This window comes from Callorhinus ursinus, unplaced genomic scaffold (genome assembly GCF_003265705.2).
Source record: "Callorhinus ursinus isolate GAN/ISIS: 27379988/994484 unplaced genomic scaffold, GSC_fseal_2.0 scaffold34, whole genome shotgun sequence".
In the NCBI taxonomy this organism is placed as follows: Eukaryota; Metazoa; Chordata; class Mammalia; order Carnivora; family Otariidae; genus Callorhinus; species Callorhinus ursinus.
In genome coordinates, this window is record NW_027397096.1 from 6,094,793 (window position 1) to 6,113,719 (window position 18,927).

The 18,927-nt window shown below is 46.0% G+C and overlaps 1 protein-coding gene and 1 pseudogene across 4 annotated transcripts; both read left to right on the top strand.

The window, feature by feature from the left end:
• The first annotated feature begins 391 nt into the window (after positions 1-391).
• On the top strand, positions 392-16,929 carry RNF135 (ring finger protein 135). 4 transcript variants are annotated; one of them, XM_025851441.2, is made up of 5 exons: positions 395-735; positions 9,363-9,512; positions 12,804-12,966; positions 15,192-15,281; positions 15,871-16,929. In XM_025851441.2, exons 1-5 carry the CDS (start codon positions 460-462, stop codon positions 16,398-16,400), a joined length of 1,209 nt encoding a protein of 402 aa, XP_025707226.1. In that variant the 5' UTR covers positions 395-459; the 3' UTR covers positions 16,401-16,929. The 4 variants fall into 4 exon arrangements, with proteins under 4 accessions (XP_073735496.1, XP_025707226.1, XP_025707227.1 ...); XM_025851442.2 differs by having other exon boundaries at positions 15,195-15,281; XM_025851443.2 differs by lacking the exon at positions 395-735 and adding an exon at positions 7,671-8,029.
• On the top strand, positions 6,618-6,748 carry LOC112808479 (U4 spliceosomal RNA; annotated as a pseudogene).
• Positions 16,930-18,927: the final 1,998 nt, after the last annotated feature.

The window sequence follows — 18,927 nt, forward strand, 5'->3', positions numbered from 1 at the left end:
GTATTCTTTAATCCTTTACTACTTGTTGGAGTGGCTGGATGACATCTAGTGGGCGCATTCTCATAAAAAAGTTCTTGAACCGAACCCTCTCTTCTCTTCAAGGACTGTCGGGTTGCGTTTTAATGCGCCAGGGTGTGTGCGGTGGTGGTGGGGGGTTGGGGGGGCATCAAGCTAAAGGGTCTTTGGGACATCAGCAGGTTCCTAGCGTTTGGGGGCGAGCTGATCTCCTCGCGCAGGAGGCCGTGACTCCCGCCACCTCTGACCTAGGGCGCCCCGCGCCGGGCGGGGGAGGCTCAAAGGCCGCTTTTAGCTGGACAGGAGACCGGAAAAAAAGGGTGGGCCGAGGCGGGGAGAGGAAGGCCGGGGGAGGAGCCGGAGGAGACGTCGCCGCGAGCGGGCGGTCCCCGACGAGGCCCTGACTTCCGCGCCCCGGCGTCCCGCGGGGGTGGCCTGGTCACCATGGCGGGCGTGGATCCCGGCCCGGCCATCCCCGTGTGGCTGGTCGAGGACGACCTGGGCTGCATCATCTGTCAGGGGCTGCTCGCCACTCCCGCTACGCTGCCCTGCGGCCACAGCTTCTGCCGTGACTGCCTGAAGGGCCTGTGGGCCGCGGGTAGCGCCAGCCGCCCGCGCTCCTGCCCCACCTGCCGGGAGAGCGCCCCGGCGCCGCTGCAGCTGCGGAAGAACACGCTGCTGCAGGAGCTGGTAGACAAGTACAGCCGCGCGCTGCGCGAGGTGACTGACGGCCCCGGCCCCGCCCCGCGCCCGCGCCCGCGCCCCCGCGTCGCACCGCCCCGCAGCCGGGAGGGAGGGGGACCCGCTCTTCCCCGGGTCCGGCCCGGCCTGCCTGCTGTCGCAGGGCTGCTCTCACTCTGAGCACTCCCGCTTCTAAGTATGAAGAAGTTGCGGGGGGAACCCCAGTCTCCTGACATCCAATCAGCCTGGCTGCTCTAGCTACTTCTTGGCACATTTTCACTTCTTCCCAGTCTTTCCGCTGTCTCTTTGAACATTCTTACATTGGGGTAAGATACAGCATAAAATTAGTCATTTCAGCCGTTTTTTATGTGTACAATTTAGTGGCATTATATTCGCAGTGATGTGCAGCTATCACCAGTTTCTGTTGTCACAGGTCATCACCACAGAGACTCTGCACCCCTTAAAAGCGATAACTTCTCATTCCAGCTCCCTTCGTCCCCTGGTAACCTCCAATCTGTTTTCTGTCTCCATGATTTGCCTCCTCTAGATATTTCATATAAGTGGAATCATATAATATTTGTCCCTTTGTGTCTGGCTTCTTCCACTTACCGTGTTTCCAGGGTTCATTCGTGTTGTAGCATGCACCTGAATTCTATTTCTTATGGTGGCTGAATAATATTCCTTTGTATGGATGTACCACGTTTTGTTTATCTGTTCATACGCTGATGGACCATTCGGATGGTTTCCACCTTCTGGTGACTGTGAGTAGCGATGCAGGAACATTGGTGTGCACGTAATCAAGTACTTATTTTCAGTTCTTTTGGGTAAATACCTAGGCGTGGACTCACTGAGTGATATGGGAGTTCTATGTTCAACTTATTGAGGAACACAGCCAAACCATTTTCCACAACAGCTACAACATTTTACATTTCCACCAGCAAAGTGGGAGTTGCCGATTTTTCCACATCCTTGCCAATACTTGTTATTTTTCATTTAATTTTGATTCTTCCCTCCTGCCACTTTTATAGGATAGCTTTTCCATTAGGAGTGAAGTGCTTTCTCACTGCCGTTTTGGTCTGCATTTCCCTGAGATTGATGATATTGACTGACCATCTTTTCATGTGCTTATTGCTCATTTATATATTTTCATTGGAGAAATGTTTATTCAGGTCCTTTGACTGTTTTTAAAAATTGGGTTGTCTTTTTTTTGTTGAGTTTTTTTTTTTTAAAGATTTTATTTCAGGGGCGCCTGGGTGGCTCAGTCGTTGGGCGTCTGTCTTCGGCTCAGGTCATGGTCCCAGGGTCCTGGGATCGAGCCCTGCATCAGGCTCCCTGCTCAGCGGGAAACCTGCTTCTCCCTCTCCCACTCCCCCTGCTTGTGTTCCCTCTCTCGCTGTGTCTCTTTCTGTCAAATAACTAAATAAAATCTTAAAAAAAAGATTTTATTTATTTCAGAGAGATACTGAGAGAATGAGTAGGAGGAGGGGCAGAGGGAGAAGCAGACTCCCTGCGGAGCAGGGACCTCCCCCCCCCCCCATGTGGGCCTGGATCCCAGGATGCTGGGATCACGACCTGAGCTGAAGGCAGACCCTTAACCGACTGAGCCACCCAGGCGCCCTTTCTTGTTGAGTTTTAGGAAATCTTTATAAATTCTGGTTATTAAACCCTTATCAGATATATGACTTGGAAATATATTCCCCCATCTTATGGGTTGTTTTTTACTTTCTTGATGGTGTCCTTTGATGCATAAAAGTTTTAAGTTCTGCTGATGTCCAATTTATCTATTTCTTCTTTTATTGCTCTTGCTTCTGGCATCATATCTAAATCCATTGCCGAATTCTGAGTTCATGAAGATTTACCCCCATATTTTCTCCTAAGAGTTTAATGGTAATAGGTCTTATATTTAGGTTGCTGATCCATTTTGAGTTAATGTTTCTATATGGCATGAGGTAGGGGTCCAACTTTATTCTTTTGCATGTGGAAATTTAGCTGTCCCAGCGCTGTTTGTTGAAGAGACTGTTTTCTACATTGAGTGGATTTGGCACCGTTATAAAAATCAGTTGGCCATAGATGAATGGGTTTATTTCTGGACTCCTAATTCTATTCCATTGGTTTTTTGGTCTGTCCTTATGTCAGTACCACATTGTTGTGATTACTATAGCTTCGTAGTAAATTTTGAAATCAGAAAGTGTGAGTCCGTCTGACTGTGTTCTTCTTTTTCAAGATTGTTTTGGCTCTTCAGGGCTCCTGCAATTCCATATGAATTTGAAGATTAATGTTACCATTCTGCAAAGAAGGCTGTTGGAATTTTGAGAGAGATTGCATTGAATCTGTAGGTCAGCTAGGGTATGACATCTTTAACAATATTAAGTCTTCTTCCCAAAAATGTGAAATGTCTTTCCATTTATTTAGGTCTTTTTAACTTTCTTTTAGTGATGTTCTGTAGGTTCCAAAAATATAAGTCCTTTCATCTCCTTGGTTAAATTTATTCCTAGGCATTTTACTCCTTTAGGTGCTGTTATAAATGGAATTGCTTCCTTAATTTCCTTTTTGGATAGTTCACTGCAGGTGTATAAAAACACACTTCTTTTTGGTGCTGATCTTGTCCCCTTCAACTTAGCTAAATTCATTTACTAGCTCTAATAGCTTTCTTGTGGATTCTTTAGGATTTTATTTATAAGGTCATGTCCTATGTGAGTAGAGATCATCTTACTTTTTCTTTTCCAGTTGGGATACCTTTTATTTCTTGTCTAATTGATTTGGCTAAAACTTCCAGTACAATGTTGGGTAGCAGAAGTGAAATCTGGCATGCTTGTTTTGTTCCCTATCTTGGGGGGAAAGCTTCCAGTCTTTCACCATTGAGTATGATGTTAGTTGTGGACTTTTCGTAGATTCTCTTTATTATGTTGAGGAAATTCCTTTCTATTCCTGGTTTTCTAGTGTTTTTTTAAATCATGAAAGATGTTAGATTTTGTCAAATGCCTTTTCTGCATCAATTGAGATAATTTGTGTGTGTGCGCGCGTGTGTTTCGTTCTTCTGTTAATACGGTGTATCATGTTGGTTTTTCTTTTTCTTTTTTTAAAGATTTTATTTATTTATCTGAGAATGAGAGAGAGAACACGAGAGGAGAGAGGGTCAGAAGCAGAAGCAGACTCCCCGCTGAGCAGGGAGCCCGATGCGGGACTCCATCCTGGGACTCCAGGATCATGACCTGGGCCGAAGGCAGTCGCCCAACCAACTGAGCTACCCAGGCGCCCCTCACATTGGTTTTTCTTAAACTGAACACCTTGCATTCCTGAGATAAATTCCATTTGGTCATGATGTGTTATCCTTTTAATATGCTGTTGGGTTTAGTTTGCTAGTATTTTGTTAAGGATTTCTACATCAATATTCATAAGGGATATTGGTCTGTAATTTTCTTGTGATGTGTTTATCTAGCTTTGGCATCAGGGTAATGCTGCCCTCACTGAGGAGTTAGGAAGTGTTCCATCATCTTCAATGATTTGGAAGAGTTTGAGAAGGATTGGTATTAATTCTTCTTTAAGTATTTGGTAGAATTCACCAGTGACGCCATCTGGTCCTGGACTTTTCTTTGTTGGGATTTTGATTGCTGATTCAATCTTTTTATTTGTTTTTTTTTTTAAGATTTTATTTATTTATTTGAGAGAGAGAGAGACAGCGAGAGAGAGAACACAAGCAGGGGGAGTGGGAGAGGGAGAAGCAGGCTTCCCGCCGAGCAGGGAGCCCGATGCGGGGCTCGATCCCACCTGGGATCATGACCTGAGCCAAAGGCAGGCATTTAACAACTGAGCCACCCAGGCACCCCATCAATCTCTTTATTTGTTATACCTCTGTTGAGATTTTCTGTTTCTTTTTGAGTCAGTTTAGGTAATTTGTGTTTCTAGGAATTTATCCATTTCATGTAAGTTATCTAATGCGCTGGCATACAAAGTTCATAATCTCTTAAATTTTATTCTGTAAGGTCAGTAGTAATGTCTCCACTTTACTTTCTTTCTGATTTTAGTTATTCATGTCTTCTCTCTTTTTTCCCATTTCTTCTTTTTTTAATTAACATATAATGTATTATTTGTTTCAGGGGTATAGGTCTGTGATTCATCAGTCTTTTTTTTTTAAGATTTTATTTATTTGTTTGACAGAGAGAGAGACAGCAAGAGAGGGAACACAAGCAGGGGGAGTGGGAGAGGGAGAAACAGGCTTCCCACTGAACAGAGAGCCTGATGTGGGGCTCGATCCCAGGACCCCGGGATCATGACCTGAGCCGAAGGCAGACACTTACAACTGAGCCACCCAGGCACCCCAAGTGATTCATCGGTCTTACACAACACCCAGTGCTCACCACAACACATACCCTCCCCAGTATCCATCACCCAGCCACCCCCATCCTCCCATCCCCTTCCCCCCGCCCAGCAACCCTCAGTTTGTTTCCTAAGATTAAGATTCTCATATCGTTTGTCTCTCCGGTTTTGTCCCATTTCATTTTTTTCCTCTCTTCCCTTATGATCCTCTGCCTTGTTTCTTAAATTCTGCATATCATTGAGATCATATGATAATTGTCTTACTCTGATTGACTTATTTCGCTTAGCATAATACCCTCTAGTTCATCCACATCATTGCAAATGGCAAGATTTCATTTTTTTTTGATGGCTGTTGTAATATTGCATTGTATATATACACACACCACATCTTTATCCATTCATCTGTCAATGGACATCTGGGCTCTTTCCATAGTTTGGCTATTGTGGACATTGCTGCTATAAACATTGGGGTGCAGGTGCCCCTTCGGATCACTACATTTGTATCTTTGGGGTAAATACCTAGTACTGCAATTGCTGGATCGTAGGGTAGCTCTATTTTCAACTCTTTTTTTTTTTTTAAGATTTTATTTATTTGACGGAGAGAGACACAGCAAGAGAGGGAACACAAGCAGGGAGAGTGGGAGAGGGAGAAGCAGGCTTCCTGCGGAGCAGGGAGACCGAGGCGGGGCTTGATCTCAGGACCCTGGGATCATGACCCGCGCCGAAGGCAGACGCTTAACGACTGAGCCACCCAGGTGCCCCTATTTTCAACTTTTTGAGGAACCTCCATACTGTTTTCCAGAGTGGCTGCACCAGCTTGCATTTCCATCCTCTCTCTTTTTCTTTATCAGTCTAGCTAAAGATTCATCAGTTCGTTGATTTTTTTCAAAGAACCAACCCTTGTTTCATTGATTCTCTCTATTGTTTTTACATTCTCCATTTTATTTATCTCCAATAATCTTTATTATTTCCTTCCTTCTGTTAGCTTTGGGTTTGGTTTGCCCTTTTTTCCCTAGTTCCTTGAGGTATAAATTTAGGTGATTGATTTGACATCTTTCTTCTTTTTTTAAAAGATTTATTTATTTATTTATCAGAGAGAGAGAGAGAGAGAGAGAGAGGGCACAAGCAGGGGGAGCGGCAGAGGCAGAGGGAGAAGCAGGCTCCCCGCTGAGCAGGGAGCCTGATGCAGGACTCAATCCCAGGACCCTGAGATCATGACCTGAGGCAAAGGCAGATGCTTAACCGACTGAGCCACCCACACATCCCCCCTATAATATTTTTAAACAGAGTTGAGGCCACATTGTATAACCAGGTTATATCCTCTTTTTTAAAATTTTAATTAATTAATAAGAGTTTATTTTTTAGAGCAGTTTTTTTAAAGATTTTTTATTTATTTGACAGAGACAGTGAGAGAGGGAACAAAAGCAGGAGAGGGAGAAGCATTTTAGAGCAGTTCTAAGTTTACAGAAAATTGAGCAGATAGTATGGCAAGTCCCCATTTGCCCTTCATAGTTTGCCCTATTATTAACATTTGCATTAGTGTGGTACATTTGTTGCAATTGATGAATCAACATTAATACGTTATTCACTAGAATCTAGAGTTGAGCTTTGCGCGGTGGCAGTATCGTAGCCAATGAGGTTTATCCAAGGCGTAATTATTGCCAATTGAAACTAAAACCCACAGTTGATATTAGGGCTCACTCTGTGCTGTACAGTTCTATAGGTTTTGACAAATGCATGATATCACGTAGCTACAGTTATGGTGTCATACAGTTTTACTGCCCTGAAAATCCCCTGTGCTCCACCTCTTTGTACCTTCACCCCAACACCTGGCAACTGTGGATCTTTTTACTGTCTCTTTAGTTTTGCTTTTTCCAGGATGTCATATAGTTAGAATCATTCAACTTCTGGCCTTTCCAGATAGACTTCTTTCACTAAGCAAAATTATGGTTTGTGGCTTGATAACTCACTTCTTTTTATTCCTGAATGATATTCCATTACATAAATGTACCACAATCTATCCATTCACTTTCTGATGGGACATATTGGTTGCTTCCATTTTTTGTGTGTGATTATGATTAAAATTTGTTTTCTTTTTTATTATAAATACAGCATTATCCCTCAGGTCTTTAAAACTGTTTGCTAATGTTGCTTATGGTAACTGAATATACTTACCATTGGCTGTTAAGGAAGAATGATTATTTTTGGATGGTAGAATATTGGATGATTTAAAACATTCCCTCTTTCTCATGCTTTGCATTTTTTTTTTTAGATTTTATTTATTTATTTGAGAGAGAAAGAATAAGCAGGTGGAGTAGCAGAGGGAGAGGGACAAGCAGGTCCCCCCCCCACCATTCAGCAGGGAGCCTGGCGTGGGGCTCAGTCCCAGGACCCTGACATCATGACCTGAGCTGAAATTAGATGCTTAACCAACTGAGCCACCCGGGTGCCCCTCATGCTTTGCATTTTCTAAATTCACTGCAGTGAGTGTGCATTTCTTTTATGAATAGAAAAAACAATATACTTTTTATTTTAAAGTTTTTAATTTGCTCCAGTGCCTAGATAAGGCACTCTCCTCTTTTCAGTTCCAGCCACCTGAATATTTAGGAGTGGGGCCTGGAAATTTAAGAGCAAATGGTGTTACCAGTGGTCGGCTACCTCCCTCTCTAAAGTAGTCTGATTATGGCTTCCAAAACACATACTATTTTGAGGGACATCAGGCTTCTTAGAGTTGCAGAAGGTCCTGGGTCATTTCCAGTTTTTGAGGTCCTAGCATGATTTAAAAAATGTGGTATGTTAAAACAAAGTTATTAAAACTCTGGTTTATTGACAGTTGGATAATGAACACATTGTATTTCTGTAACTCTATATAGGACCCCTTTTGGAGGTAATGCAATGTTCACCATTGAAGTCTGTGCCCTGCCTGCCTCTGATGAGTGCCACCAGATCTGGAAGTTGTTGCCAGAATGTTGGCTGCAGAACTTCCACTCCCAGCCAGGCAGCTGAGCAGATCAAGGTCTTTAAGTGGGGTTATTTAGCGCCCTCTAATCTGAGTGTCGCTTTAAATGGACAGGATGTCAGGGGGCCTGGCTGGCTCAGTCGGAAGACCACGCAACTCCTAATCTCAGGGTTATGAGTTTGAGCCTCATGTTGGGTGTAGAGATTACTTAAATAATAAAGTCTTTTTTTTTTAAAGATTTTATTTATTTATTTGACATAGCGAGACAGAGCACAAGCAGGAAAAGCAGCAGAGGGAGAAGCAGGCTCCCCGCTGAGCAAGGAGCCCAATGTGGGACTCGATCCCAGGACCCTGGGATCATGACCTGAGCCGAAGGCAGCCGCTTAACTGACTGAGCCACCCAGGCATCCCCAAAATAAAGTCTTTTAAAAAGTAAAAACTAAATCTGGAGCATGTCAATAATCAAATAAAAGGAGCTTGTTTCTGTGCATCACTTTAAAATTTCCAACATCTGGGGTGCCTGGGTGGCTCAGTGGGTTGAGCATCTGCCTTGGTCCTGCGATCGAGCCCCACGTTGAGCTTCACACTCAGTGGGGAGTCTGCTTGGGGTTCTCTCTCTCCCTCTGACCCTTCCCCTGCTCACGCTCTCTCTCATTTTCTCTCTCTTGCAAATAAATAAATAAAATCTTAAAAAAGAATAAAGTCTCCAAGATCCCTGCACAGTGAACCGGTAGAGTGTCTGCATTGTTGAAGAGGAGAAAGAGGGAGGGTCACTTTCAATTTGAAAGGAGTGGTGAGGACACAGGATGACTCTGATGAGAGTGGATCTTCAGCCTCTCCAGCTGAATGCCGTCCACTGCTCCACTCACCTTACCAGCTGCACCCACCCTGCCAGGCTCTCAGCGTCTCTGCTCTGACCTCTGTTCAGAATGATGAGCCCGCACGTCCCTTTAGGCTTCACTCTCACACCCCATCCCCCCAGGCTGGGGATGGGCTCTGGTTCCCTGTTATGGCCACTGGACAAGCAGTAGGCATGCAAAAGGTCTGGGCCATCTACCTCCTTGTCCTCCGGACATTTTTGTCACTCTGTTGCCTGCTTCCTTTGTGCTGTTTTTTTTTTTTTTTTAAATTTTTTTTTTTTTTTTTTGAGAGAGGGAGAATGAAGGCCAGGCGGGGTGAGAGGGAAGAGGGTCAGAGGGAGAAGCAGGCTCCCTGCCGGGCAGGGAGCCTGATGTGGGACTTGATCCCGGGACTCCAGGATCATGACCTGAGCCGAAGGCAGTTGCTTAACCAACTGAGCCACCCAGGCGCCCTGTGCAGTGTTTACAGCTCCCTCTGTCTAGAACTGGGTCCTGGGTCCAGCTTTGGGTTCTGCTTTGTTCTTTTAAAGGCAGCGGCACAGAAGAGCATCCCAGAAGTTGGGCGTGAGCTGGCGGAGTTGGTGGAACAGCTCGTAGACATTGTCAGGAGTCTTCAGAGTCAGAGGCACCTCCCCGAATCCGGACCAGACAATGAAGGGAGCACCCCGAGCATGAGCATGGTAGGCTCAGCCCAGAGGGGAAAGCGTGTGCTGGGGGCGGGGCTAGGGACAGCTTCCAGCTGGAGCCACAGGACTATGTTGGGAGTTGAAGGATGCAATAAGTCTTCATCTTTTACCATCTTCTTACTGTCACACATGGATGACCAGAAGTGTGCAAAGCTTGAGGTGAGGTAGGGGGGGCTTCAGGTGGGCTAGATTCTATCCTTACCTCTGCACCTAACCAGCTCTGAGATCTCCAGGGACCTCTATGCAAATCCTGCAGACAGTCTAGTCCCCATCTTCATTGACCTTTCAGCAGCCTTTGACCACACCTTCATTCCTGAAGCTTTCTTTTCCCTTAGCTTCTGGGACAGGGGTCTTCTGACCTTCCCCTGTTTCTCTATGGCTGCTCCTTCCCCAGCTGTCTTGCAGGCTCACTCTCTTTTCCTCTCCTCAGCAACGAAATGCCCAAATTCCTTAAGGCTGAGGGGTACATCCCTTTTTCTTCCCCACTGAGTGGTCTTCCCCACACCATGGCTTTAATTACCACCCTATGCGCAAACATGGCTCCAGCCTGGACCCCTCTCTGAGCTGTGGTCTGCTGTCTTCCTTCTTACCTTTTCCTCCGTGTATCTCAAAGGCACATCCCATTTAGAATATCCCAAACTGTTTCTCCTCTGGGAGTCCCCATCTCGGTGACTGGCCCTATGATCCTTCTAAGGGCACAAGCCAGGAACCTGGGGATCATGTCACCCCTCCCTCACCGGCCTAAACATCCCCAGAGCCTATTTACTACTCTTCAGCTCCTTGGAGATGTCTCTGATCCAAGCCTCTGATCATTTCTTTCTTTTTTTTTTTTTTAAAGATTTTATCTGGGGCGCCTGCGTGGCTCAGTCGTTAAGTATCTGCCTTCGGCTCAGGTCATGATCCCAGAGCCCTGGGATCGAGCCCCACATCGGGCTCCCTGCTCGGCGGGAAGCCTGCTTCTCCCTCTCCCACTCCCCCTGCTTGTGTTCCCTCTCTCGCTGTGTCTCTCTGTCAAATAAATAAATAAAATCTTTTTTTTATTTATTTGAGAGAGAGAGTGAATGGGAGAGAGAGCACAAGCTGGGGGTGGGAGGTGGCAGAGGGAGAAGCAGACTCCCTACTGAGCAGGGAGCCCAATGCGGGGCTCCATCCCAGGACCCTGAGATCATGACCTGAGGCGAAGGCAGACACAAGCGACTGAGCCACCCAGACGCCCCAAGCCTCTGATCATTTCTTGCCTGGATTGCTGCAATAATTATTTACCCCACTCTATTCCTGCTGGGTCTGCTCTCCTCATGGTTGTCAGAGTGATCCTCTCAAACACAAATCTGATTTACAACATCTCCAGTGACATCTGCTTGTGTGGGATTAAGACCCAGATCCTGGCTGTCCTCACAGAACGAACAGGGCGCTGCAGGACTCCTTCCCTGTCTGCCTGTCCTGTCTCCTTCCAGCGGGCTCCCCTCCCCCAAGACTCCCCGGGCTCTTCAAGCTTCAGCCACTCTGGCCCCTATCAGTCCCCCAGGGTGTCATACGTCTTCCCACCGCAGGGTTTGCACTCCGTGGAATGTTCTATCGCCCTGCCACCTAGATAACACCTCTCATCCTTCAGACCCTGGCTAGATCATCACTTTCCTGGAGAAACCTTCACTGATTTCCTCGAACAAGTCTCCCTGTTAGAGGCTTTTACGATTTCATTTGCAGCAGTTACCACAAATTGCATCTTGATAATGATGGGTGCCATAATTTATTCATGTCTGTTTTCCCTCCTCCCCTGCCCTGGACTCTAAGCTTCATTAGGGTAGAGACCCTGATGGCTTTTGTTCACTCTTGTATCCCCAAGCTTAGCAAGGTGCTTGCTGCATAGTAAGTGCTCAGCAAATACTCGGGGGTCTTCAGGGCTGCAAGGTGTTGGGGGGAGGAAAGCCTGAGAGTCTGACTTGCACACTTGACATTGCATTGGTTTGATGTAAGAACTAAAGAAGCTCTGGTCTAAATAAGTGCTCGAGGGGCGCCTGGGTGGCTCAGTCGGTTGGGCGTCTGCCTTCGGCTCGGGTCGTGATCCCAGGGTGCTGGGATCGAGTCCTGTGTTGGGCTCCTTGCTTGGTGGGGAGCCTGCTTCTCCCTCTCCCTCTGCCCCTCCCCACCATTGTGCTCTCTCTCTCTCTCTCTTGCTCTCTCTTTCAAATAAATAAATAAAATCTTCAAAAAAAATTCTTTTAAATTAAAAAAAAAAATAAGCGCTCAAGTGGTGGGAAAATGCAGGACGATAAAATTCACTGTGGTGATTTAGTTCACCTCCGTGAGCTATAACTTGTTTTGTAAAAGGGGGATAACCAACCTACCTTGGAAGGTTGTTACACAAATTAGAAGTAAGCCACGTGAAGTGCTCAGTCCATGGTGCCTGCTACTTTACAGTTGGTAAGAAGAGTGGAAAATAAGAGTATGCAAAGTTGGGAAGGAACATCAGAGGCCAAAGGTGGCAAGGTGGGAGGAGATGAGAGGCTGTGTTGGGGAATTACAGGACCCAAGGTTAAAGAAAGTCAGGGAGCATGTGCTGGCGGCCCCAGAGAGCTGGGAGGGCCTGGATGCCCAGCCACATGTCTACCCTGGTTCTTGAGAGGAGAGGTGATAGAATGATAGCCTTCTGGGGAAGATTATTATGGCCTCTGTGGCTGATCTTGGTGACTATTGTCACTATTGTATTATTTATTTTGTAAAGCCCCTAGAGGATGGGCTTACAAATTTTACTACTTTTTGGGTATTACCTAAGAAATCCACATTTATTGTACATAATACTAGAAAATGCATAGCAGGTTTTTAAAAAAAATTTTTTTTAAGATTATGTATTTGACAGAGAGAGATATAGCGAGAAAGGGAACACAAGCAGGGGGAGTGGGAGAGGGAGAAGCAGGCTTCCCGCCGAGCAGGGAGCCCGATGCGGGACTTGATCCCAGGACCCTGAGATCATGACCCGAGCTGAAGGCAGACACTTCACAGCTGAGCCATCCAGGTGCCCTGAAAATGCATAGCAGTTTAAAGAAAACAAAGGAACATTATCTGTAACCCTACCACCCAGAAATAACCACACTTTAATATTTTTGCTGCACTGTGTGTTCTTCCAAATTGCTTTCAAGGCATGTAGTTTGAGGGACCTAATTATGTTTTTAAAAATCTGTGAGGAGGCAAGTAGAAAATGATAGATGGCAGAATTAGAATATACTATTTGCTGCACACCTTAGGAAACTTCACTTATTTAATTTGTTTTTGATGATCCATCAATAGTCTTCTTCTGGTGGGGTGGACCTTTCCTTGGCTTCTTCAAAGCCAGTGACTTCCAACACACCCGAGAGAAAAATGAGAGACATTCTGCATGACCTAGAAGAAATCCAGAAGAAATTACGGGAAAACTTCACGTGGAAGGAGGCCTTTGAAGAACAGCCGCAGGGTGAGTTGATTTTATTGGGTGAAAGAGGATTAAATATGGAAGTTGGGGGAAATGACAAAAACAGTGACAAATAGCTTTGTTTTTTGGGGATAGGGTCCCAGAGCCCAGCTGTGTTATCCCTGTGCTGTTGTAAATGAGGAAGGGGTGGGCGGAGGTGTTTTTGTGGCTGGATATGTGTTTTGGATATGGCTGGAGGTATGATGTCACCTAGGCCTTTAAAAGATAGAAACTCATTTTCTAAGACCTTTACATCCAGAACCTAGATCTCATTTTGCTGCTCGCCTGTGTTATCCACCTGAGGAGATTCAGAAACAGGCTGCTTTTTATGTTTATTAAATGTCTTTGTTAACAAAGCATGCGACTTTGTAAATTGTCCTTGATAAGTTTAATTAAAATATCATCTCTGGTGAGTATGCTAATAGTAAACAATAACAATGCAGAAAAGAACCTCTCTGTCCTGACTTTGGAGGTTCTCCATTGTAACGCTTGTCACCACTGAAGAACAATTCACACCTGCCTCTTAGACGCGAGCTCTGGGCTCCCTCCGTTCTGCCTCCTGCTCTCACCGCTGCCAACTTTATATACTTTAGAGACATATCTCTTATAACTTTTTGTGTTTAAATGATCTTGCTCGGGGCGCCTGGGTGGCTCAGTTGTTAAGCGTCTGCCTTCGGCTCAGGTCATGATCCCAGGGTCCTGGGATCGAGACCCACATCGGGCTCCCTGCTCGGCAGGAAGCCTGCTTCTCCCTCTCCCACTCCCCCTGCTTATGTTCCCTCTCTCGCTGTCTCTGTCTCTCTGTCAAATAAATAAGTAAAATCTTTAAAAATAAGTAAATAAATAAATGATCTTGCTCTGCTTAAAAAGTTATTTTTTATTTAGGTGGAGAAACCTGATCCCTTGGGAAAAACTCAAGGAAACAAGTTAGAGCACACTTTATCAGTTGTTCCAAAAACTAATAAGTGCCCCCTTAGCTCCTGTGTCCCACTAAATTTAGATTGGGTTCCTTAGTGATCTTATTTACTTAAACAAATTTAAAATCAATATTTAGGGGCTCCTGGCTGGCTCTGTTGGTGGAGCATGCGACTCTTGATCTCAGGGTTGTGAGTTCAAGCCCCATATTGGGTGTAGAAATTATTTAAAAACAAAATCTTTAAATAAATAAAATCAGTTTTAAGATTTTGGGGTTAAATTAAAATTTTTATTTTATTTTTTTTAAAAGATTGTATTTAGTTATTTGACAGAGAGAGACACAGCCAGAGAGGGAACACAAGCAGGGGGAGTGGGAGAGCGAGAAGCAGGGAGCCCGATGCGGGGCTCGATCCCAGGACCCCGGGATCATGACCTGAGCCCAAGGCAGATGCTTAACAATGAGCCACCCAGGCGCCCCTGAAATTTGAAATTCAGGGGTGCCTGGGTGGCTCAGGCAGTTGGCGTCTGCCTTTGGCTCAGGTCGTGATCCCTGGGTCCTGGGATCGAGCCCCGAGTCAGGCTCCCTGAGAAGCAGGGAGTCGGCTTCTCCCTCTCCTCCCCACTCATGCTCTCTGTCACTATTTCTGTCTCTCTCTCTCTCAAATAAATAAATAAAATCTTTAAAAAAAATGCGAAAAGCTTGTGAGAAATTAAAAAAATTAAAATTTTAAATTCAGAAATCAAAACAGTATAAAAGCGTACAGTGAAGGTCTCTTTCCCACCCTCATTCAATTTTCCTATTGCTCTGCCTCTGTTAACCGCTTGTATTAGTTTCTTAAGTGCCCATTCAGAATTTACTTATGCAAGTAACAGTTTAAGGCACTGATGGGGGGGAGTGTCATGGATATTTTGGGTGTTGGGATGCTGTGATCTCCTAGACCTATAATTTATTTGTTAGATATGCACATAACACTTACTTCCTATATAGCTGGTACTACGCTTGGTGCTTAGAACATAAAGATGAACAAGGTCTCTACCAGCAAGGAGCTTAGAGCTTACGGGTGGAGGGGGGGAACACGCAGTAAAAAAAAGTCCACGGTGAGAACATGGGGCTGCACATACTTGAGTTGGATGTTCTGCCTGATCCAAGTCTGACACTAAAAAAATGTGTGAGGAAATGTGATGAAGCAGACAAGCCGTGTGCCCTGATCACGATGTTTGGATACCTTGTATTTGCCTTTTATTTGTTTGTTTGTTTATTTATTTATTTTTGATGACACCTTTTCCCCTTCCCGATTTTCTGAAATCCTTAGCAGAAGTCCAAGAAGCTCCCTATTCCTCTTCATGTCCGCTGCCTGACCAGAGCCACCCAGCCCCCAAGAGCACCTCCCGGTTTGCTCAGTGTAAGTATGCGGGTGGCTGAACACTTGGATTTGGCCAGCGGGGTCCGCCTTTCTGCGGCTGCTGGGTCTCTCCTTGGCTCACAAGGGGATCTGATTACAAAGACAAATGGGATTGAAGACTCCCAAATTCCAGGCTATGCTGAGTGGGATTCAGAGACAGCTACCTGAAAGAGGCCCAATGGGGAAGTAAAAATTAAGATGGAAAAAGGGTATTGTGATTAGAACAATACTAGGGATGTGTATACAGAAAACTGCAAGTTGATGTACCTGTTTTAATGCCAGTATGAACAAAACTTTATCACACCCAAAGGTACGAAGCTGCTTTTTGCGGGGCGCCTGGGTGGCTCAGTCAGTTAGGTGTCTACCTTCCGTTTGGGTCATGATCCCAGGGTCCTGAGCATTGGGTTACCTGCCCAGCAGGGAGTCTACTTCCCTTCTCCCTCTACCCCTCCCCCTGCCTCCCTTCATGCTCTCACTCTTGCTCGCTCTCTCAAATAAATAAATAAATAAAATCTTTAAAAACAAAAACATCCCAAAGCTGCTTTTTGCTATTAGAGCGAGCCAGTCATATCCTTGCTCTTTTCCTCAGGGGCCATCAGTCCGACCTTCGACCTTCGCAGCCACTCCTGTAGCCTGGAGGTGTCCAAGGATGGCCGGGCAGTGACTGTGTCTCGCCATCCACAGACCCATCTCGGGGGTCATGAGAGGTTTGTGACCTGCCAGGCCTTATGTTCCCAGGCCTTTTCTTCTGGGCAGCAGTACTGGGAAGTGGACACTCAGCATTGCAGCCACTGGGCAGTTGGGGTGGCTTCCTGGGGGATGAAACGGACCCAGATCCTGGGAAGGACCCAGGACTCCTACTGTGTAGAGTGGAAGGGGACTAGCCAGCTCTCTGCATGGCACATGGTCAAGGAGACTGTCCTTGGCTCTGACAGACCGAAGGTGGTGGGCATCTGGCTGGACCTGCAGGAGGGGAACCTTGCCTTCTATTCAGTGGCTGATCAGGAGACGCTTCTGTATGAGTGCCCAGTCTCAGCCTCCTCTCCTCTGCACCCTGCCTTCTGGCTCTATGGCTTAAATCCTGGAAACTCTCTGACTATAAGGCCGATAAGGGTGTAAAGTTTCCCTGGGTGTCAGAAACCCAGTGGTTTCCTGTCCTTTCCCTCTGCTTTCAAGCCGGTGGTACCTCGACAAGAGTCCCACTTCCAGAGTTAATGGGTGCGCTGTAAAGGGCTAACTGCAGGCTTCGGGTGGGCAGACTGCACATTCCCAAGAGAGCGTGGGCCCTTGACTAGTTCTTGGGAGGCAACCCCTAAGCCCTTGGGGTATCCTGCCTGATAAGAGTGTTTGTTTCCCGAGGGTCTTGGGCCAGGAGGTATCAGCTTGACCTCTGGAGGGACTGGAGACTAAGGCCTGCCCATGTGGCCGACCCCCAGGAAAAGCCTGGGCACCAGACCTTGGGGGAGCTTCCCTGGTTGGCAGTCTCCTTGTACATTGTCACACATTGTCGCTAGGAGAATTAATACTGTTCTTGTGACTCCATGGGGAAGGAGAGTTGGTGTCTCTTTGGCCTGTGTCCCATGTGCCTTTTTCTCCTGCAGATTTTAATCTATCGTTTCACTGTAATAAATTGTAACCAAGACTACAATCACTTTGTTGAGTTCTCTGGGTCCTTTTAGTGAATCACTGAACCTGGGAGTGGTTTTAGGGACCCTCCCCCCCCAACACGGGGGCAGGTTATCCATTGCTGTGGAATAATACCACCACGAATGCAGTGGTTTCAAACAGCGCTCGGTTATTAGCTCAGTTTCTGTGCACCAGGCGTTAGGGCACAGTTCGACGACTAGCCTCACCAGCTGCAGTCAAAGGGTGACCTGGGGCCATGGTGGCATCTGAAGCTCACCTGGGCAAGGATCTTCCAAACTCACATGGTTGTTGGCGGCATTCAGTTCCCCGTGGGTTGTCAGACGGAGGGCCTCGGTTTCTTGCTGGCTATTGTCTGCGGGCCACCCTCGGTTCCTTACCCCATGGGCCTCTGGAACGTAGCTGCTTACTTCCTCAAAGCCAATGAGGAAGAGGCAGTTTCCTAGCCAAGTGGACATTAGATCTTATATGATGTAATCACACAAACATAATCACATACATCCTGTGGCCTTTGCCTTATTCTGTGGGTTAGAAACATGCCACAGGTCCTGCTCACGCTTACTGCATGGGAAAGGATTAGGGAAGAGCAGGAATACCAGGAGGTGGCGGGGTATGGGGGCCCCTTACAGTCTGGCCAGCACTGGGTGTCATTTCATACTCGATTTCCCCTGTTTTTAAAAACCATTTTATTACATGACAGAACAGATACAGAAAACTCCATAAAACATATGTGGAATATAAATAATGAATTATTATAAACACCCTTATTAACTACCTTTGGGTCAAGAAATAAAACCTTCCTATCCCCCCCCCAAGAAGTTCCTTCATAGGCCTTGTCTCAATCACACGACCCTGCTTCTACCTGAAAGGAATCTGACTTTTACAGTAATCACTTCCTTGAATCTCTTTAGAGTTTTAGCACCCAAATATGCACCCCTAGCCACAAGAGTCTTACCCGTGTAAAAAAAAAAAAAAAAAGTATATGTCTTTTTCTTAACTGCTTTGTTGAGATATAAGGTACATACTATAAAATTCACCTATTTAAGGTGTACGGATCGGGGAACGCCTGGGAGGCTTAGTTGGTTGAGCAAGCGACTCTTGATTTCAGCTCAGGTCATGATCCCAGGGTCCTGGGATCGAGCCCTGCTTCAGGCTCTCTGCCAGCAGGGAGCCTGCTTCTCCCTCTGCCTCTGCCTGCCATTTCCCTGCTTGTGCGCTCTCTCTCTCTCTCAAATAAATAAATAAATGATCTTTTAAAAAATAATCTTTATAAATAAATAAATAAATAAATAAATAAATAAAGTAAGTGTACAGATTGGGGCACCTGGCTGACTCAGTCAGTAGAGTGTGCAACTCTTGATCTCAGGGTCGTGAGTTCAAGCCCCACGGTGGGCGTAGAGATTACTTAAATAAATCAATCTTTAAAAACATAAAAACTGAAGTGTACAAAACAATGTTTAGTATGGAGTTGTGAAACCCTCACTGTATTCTAATTTTAGAACATTTTCATCACCCCCAGAAAGATCCCTCATACCCATTAGCTGTCAATGTGTCTTGTAGGTCTCCTAATCTACACATCTCCCTCTCCCTCTCCTCTGCTTGCAATTCATCCATAGGACCCCAGGCTGGATTGGCACCTGTTTTGAAGACGTGGAAATTCACATTTGGGCTGTGGGGCTGGGTTGAGCAGAAAGCGTTGCGGCCCAAACCAGCCAGACAACCCTTGGCAGTACATTTACCTCTTTGCCCTCCTTTCCCTTGTAAGATGGAAATAATTATTATTTGCCCTTCCTTTTTTTTAACTTTTTTTTAAAGATTTTATTTATTTGAGAGAGAGAGAGAGAGCGAGAGAGAGCACATGAGTGGGGGGAGGGTCAGAAGGAGAAGCAGACTCCCTGCCGAGCAGGGAGCCCGATGCAGGACTCCCTCCCGGGACTCCAGGATCATGACCTGAGCCGAAGGCAGTCGCTTAAGCAACTGAGCCACCCAGGTGCCCCTTATT

Coding starts and splice junctions, on each gene's coding strand:
- RNF135 (XM_025851441.2), top strand. CDS start 460: ATGGCGGGCGTGGATCCCGGCCCGGCCATCCCCGTGTGGCTGGTCGAG. Junction 9,513..12,803: donor GCACCCCGAGCATGAGCATG/GTAGGCTCAGCC, acceptor ATCCATCAATAG/TCTTCTTCTGGTGGGGTGGA. Junction 15,282..15,870: donor CACCTCCCGGTTTGCTCAGT/GTAAGTATGCGG, acceptor TCTTTTCCTCAG/GGGCCATCAGTCCGACCTTC.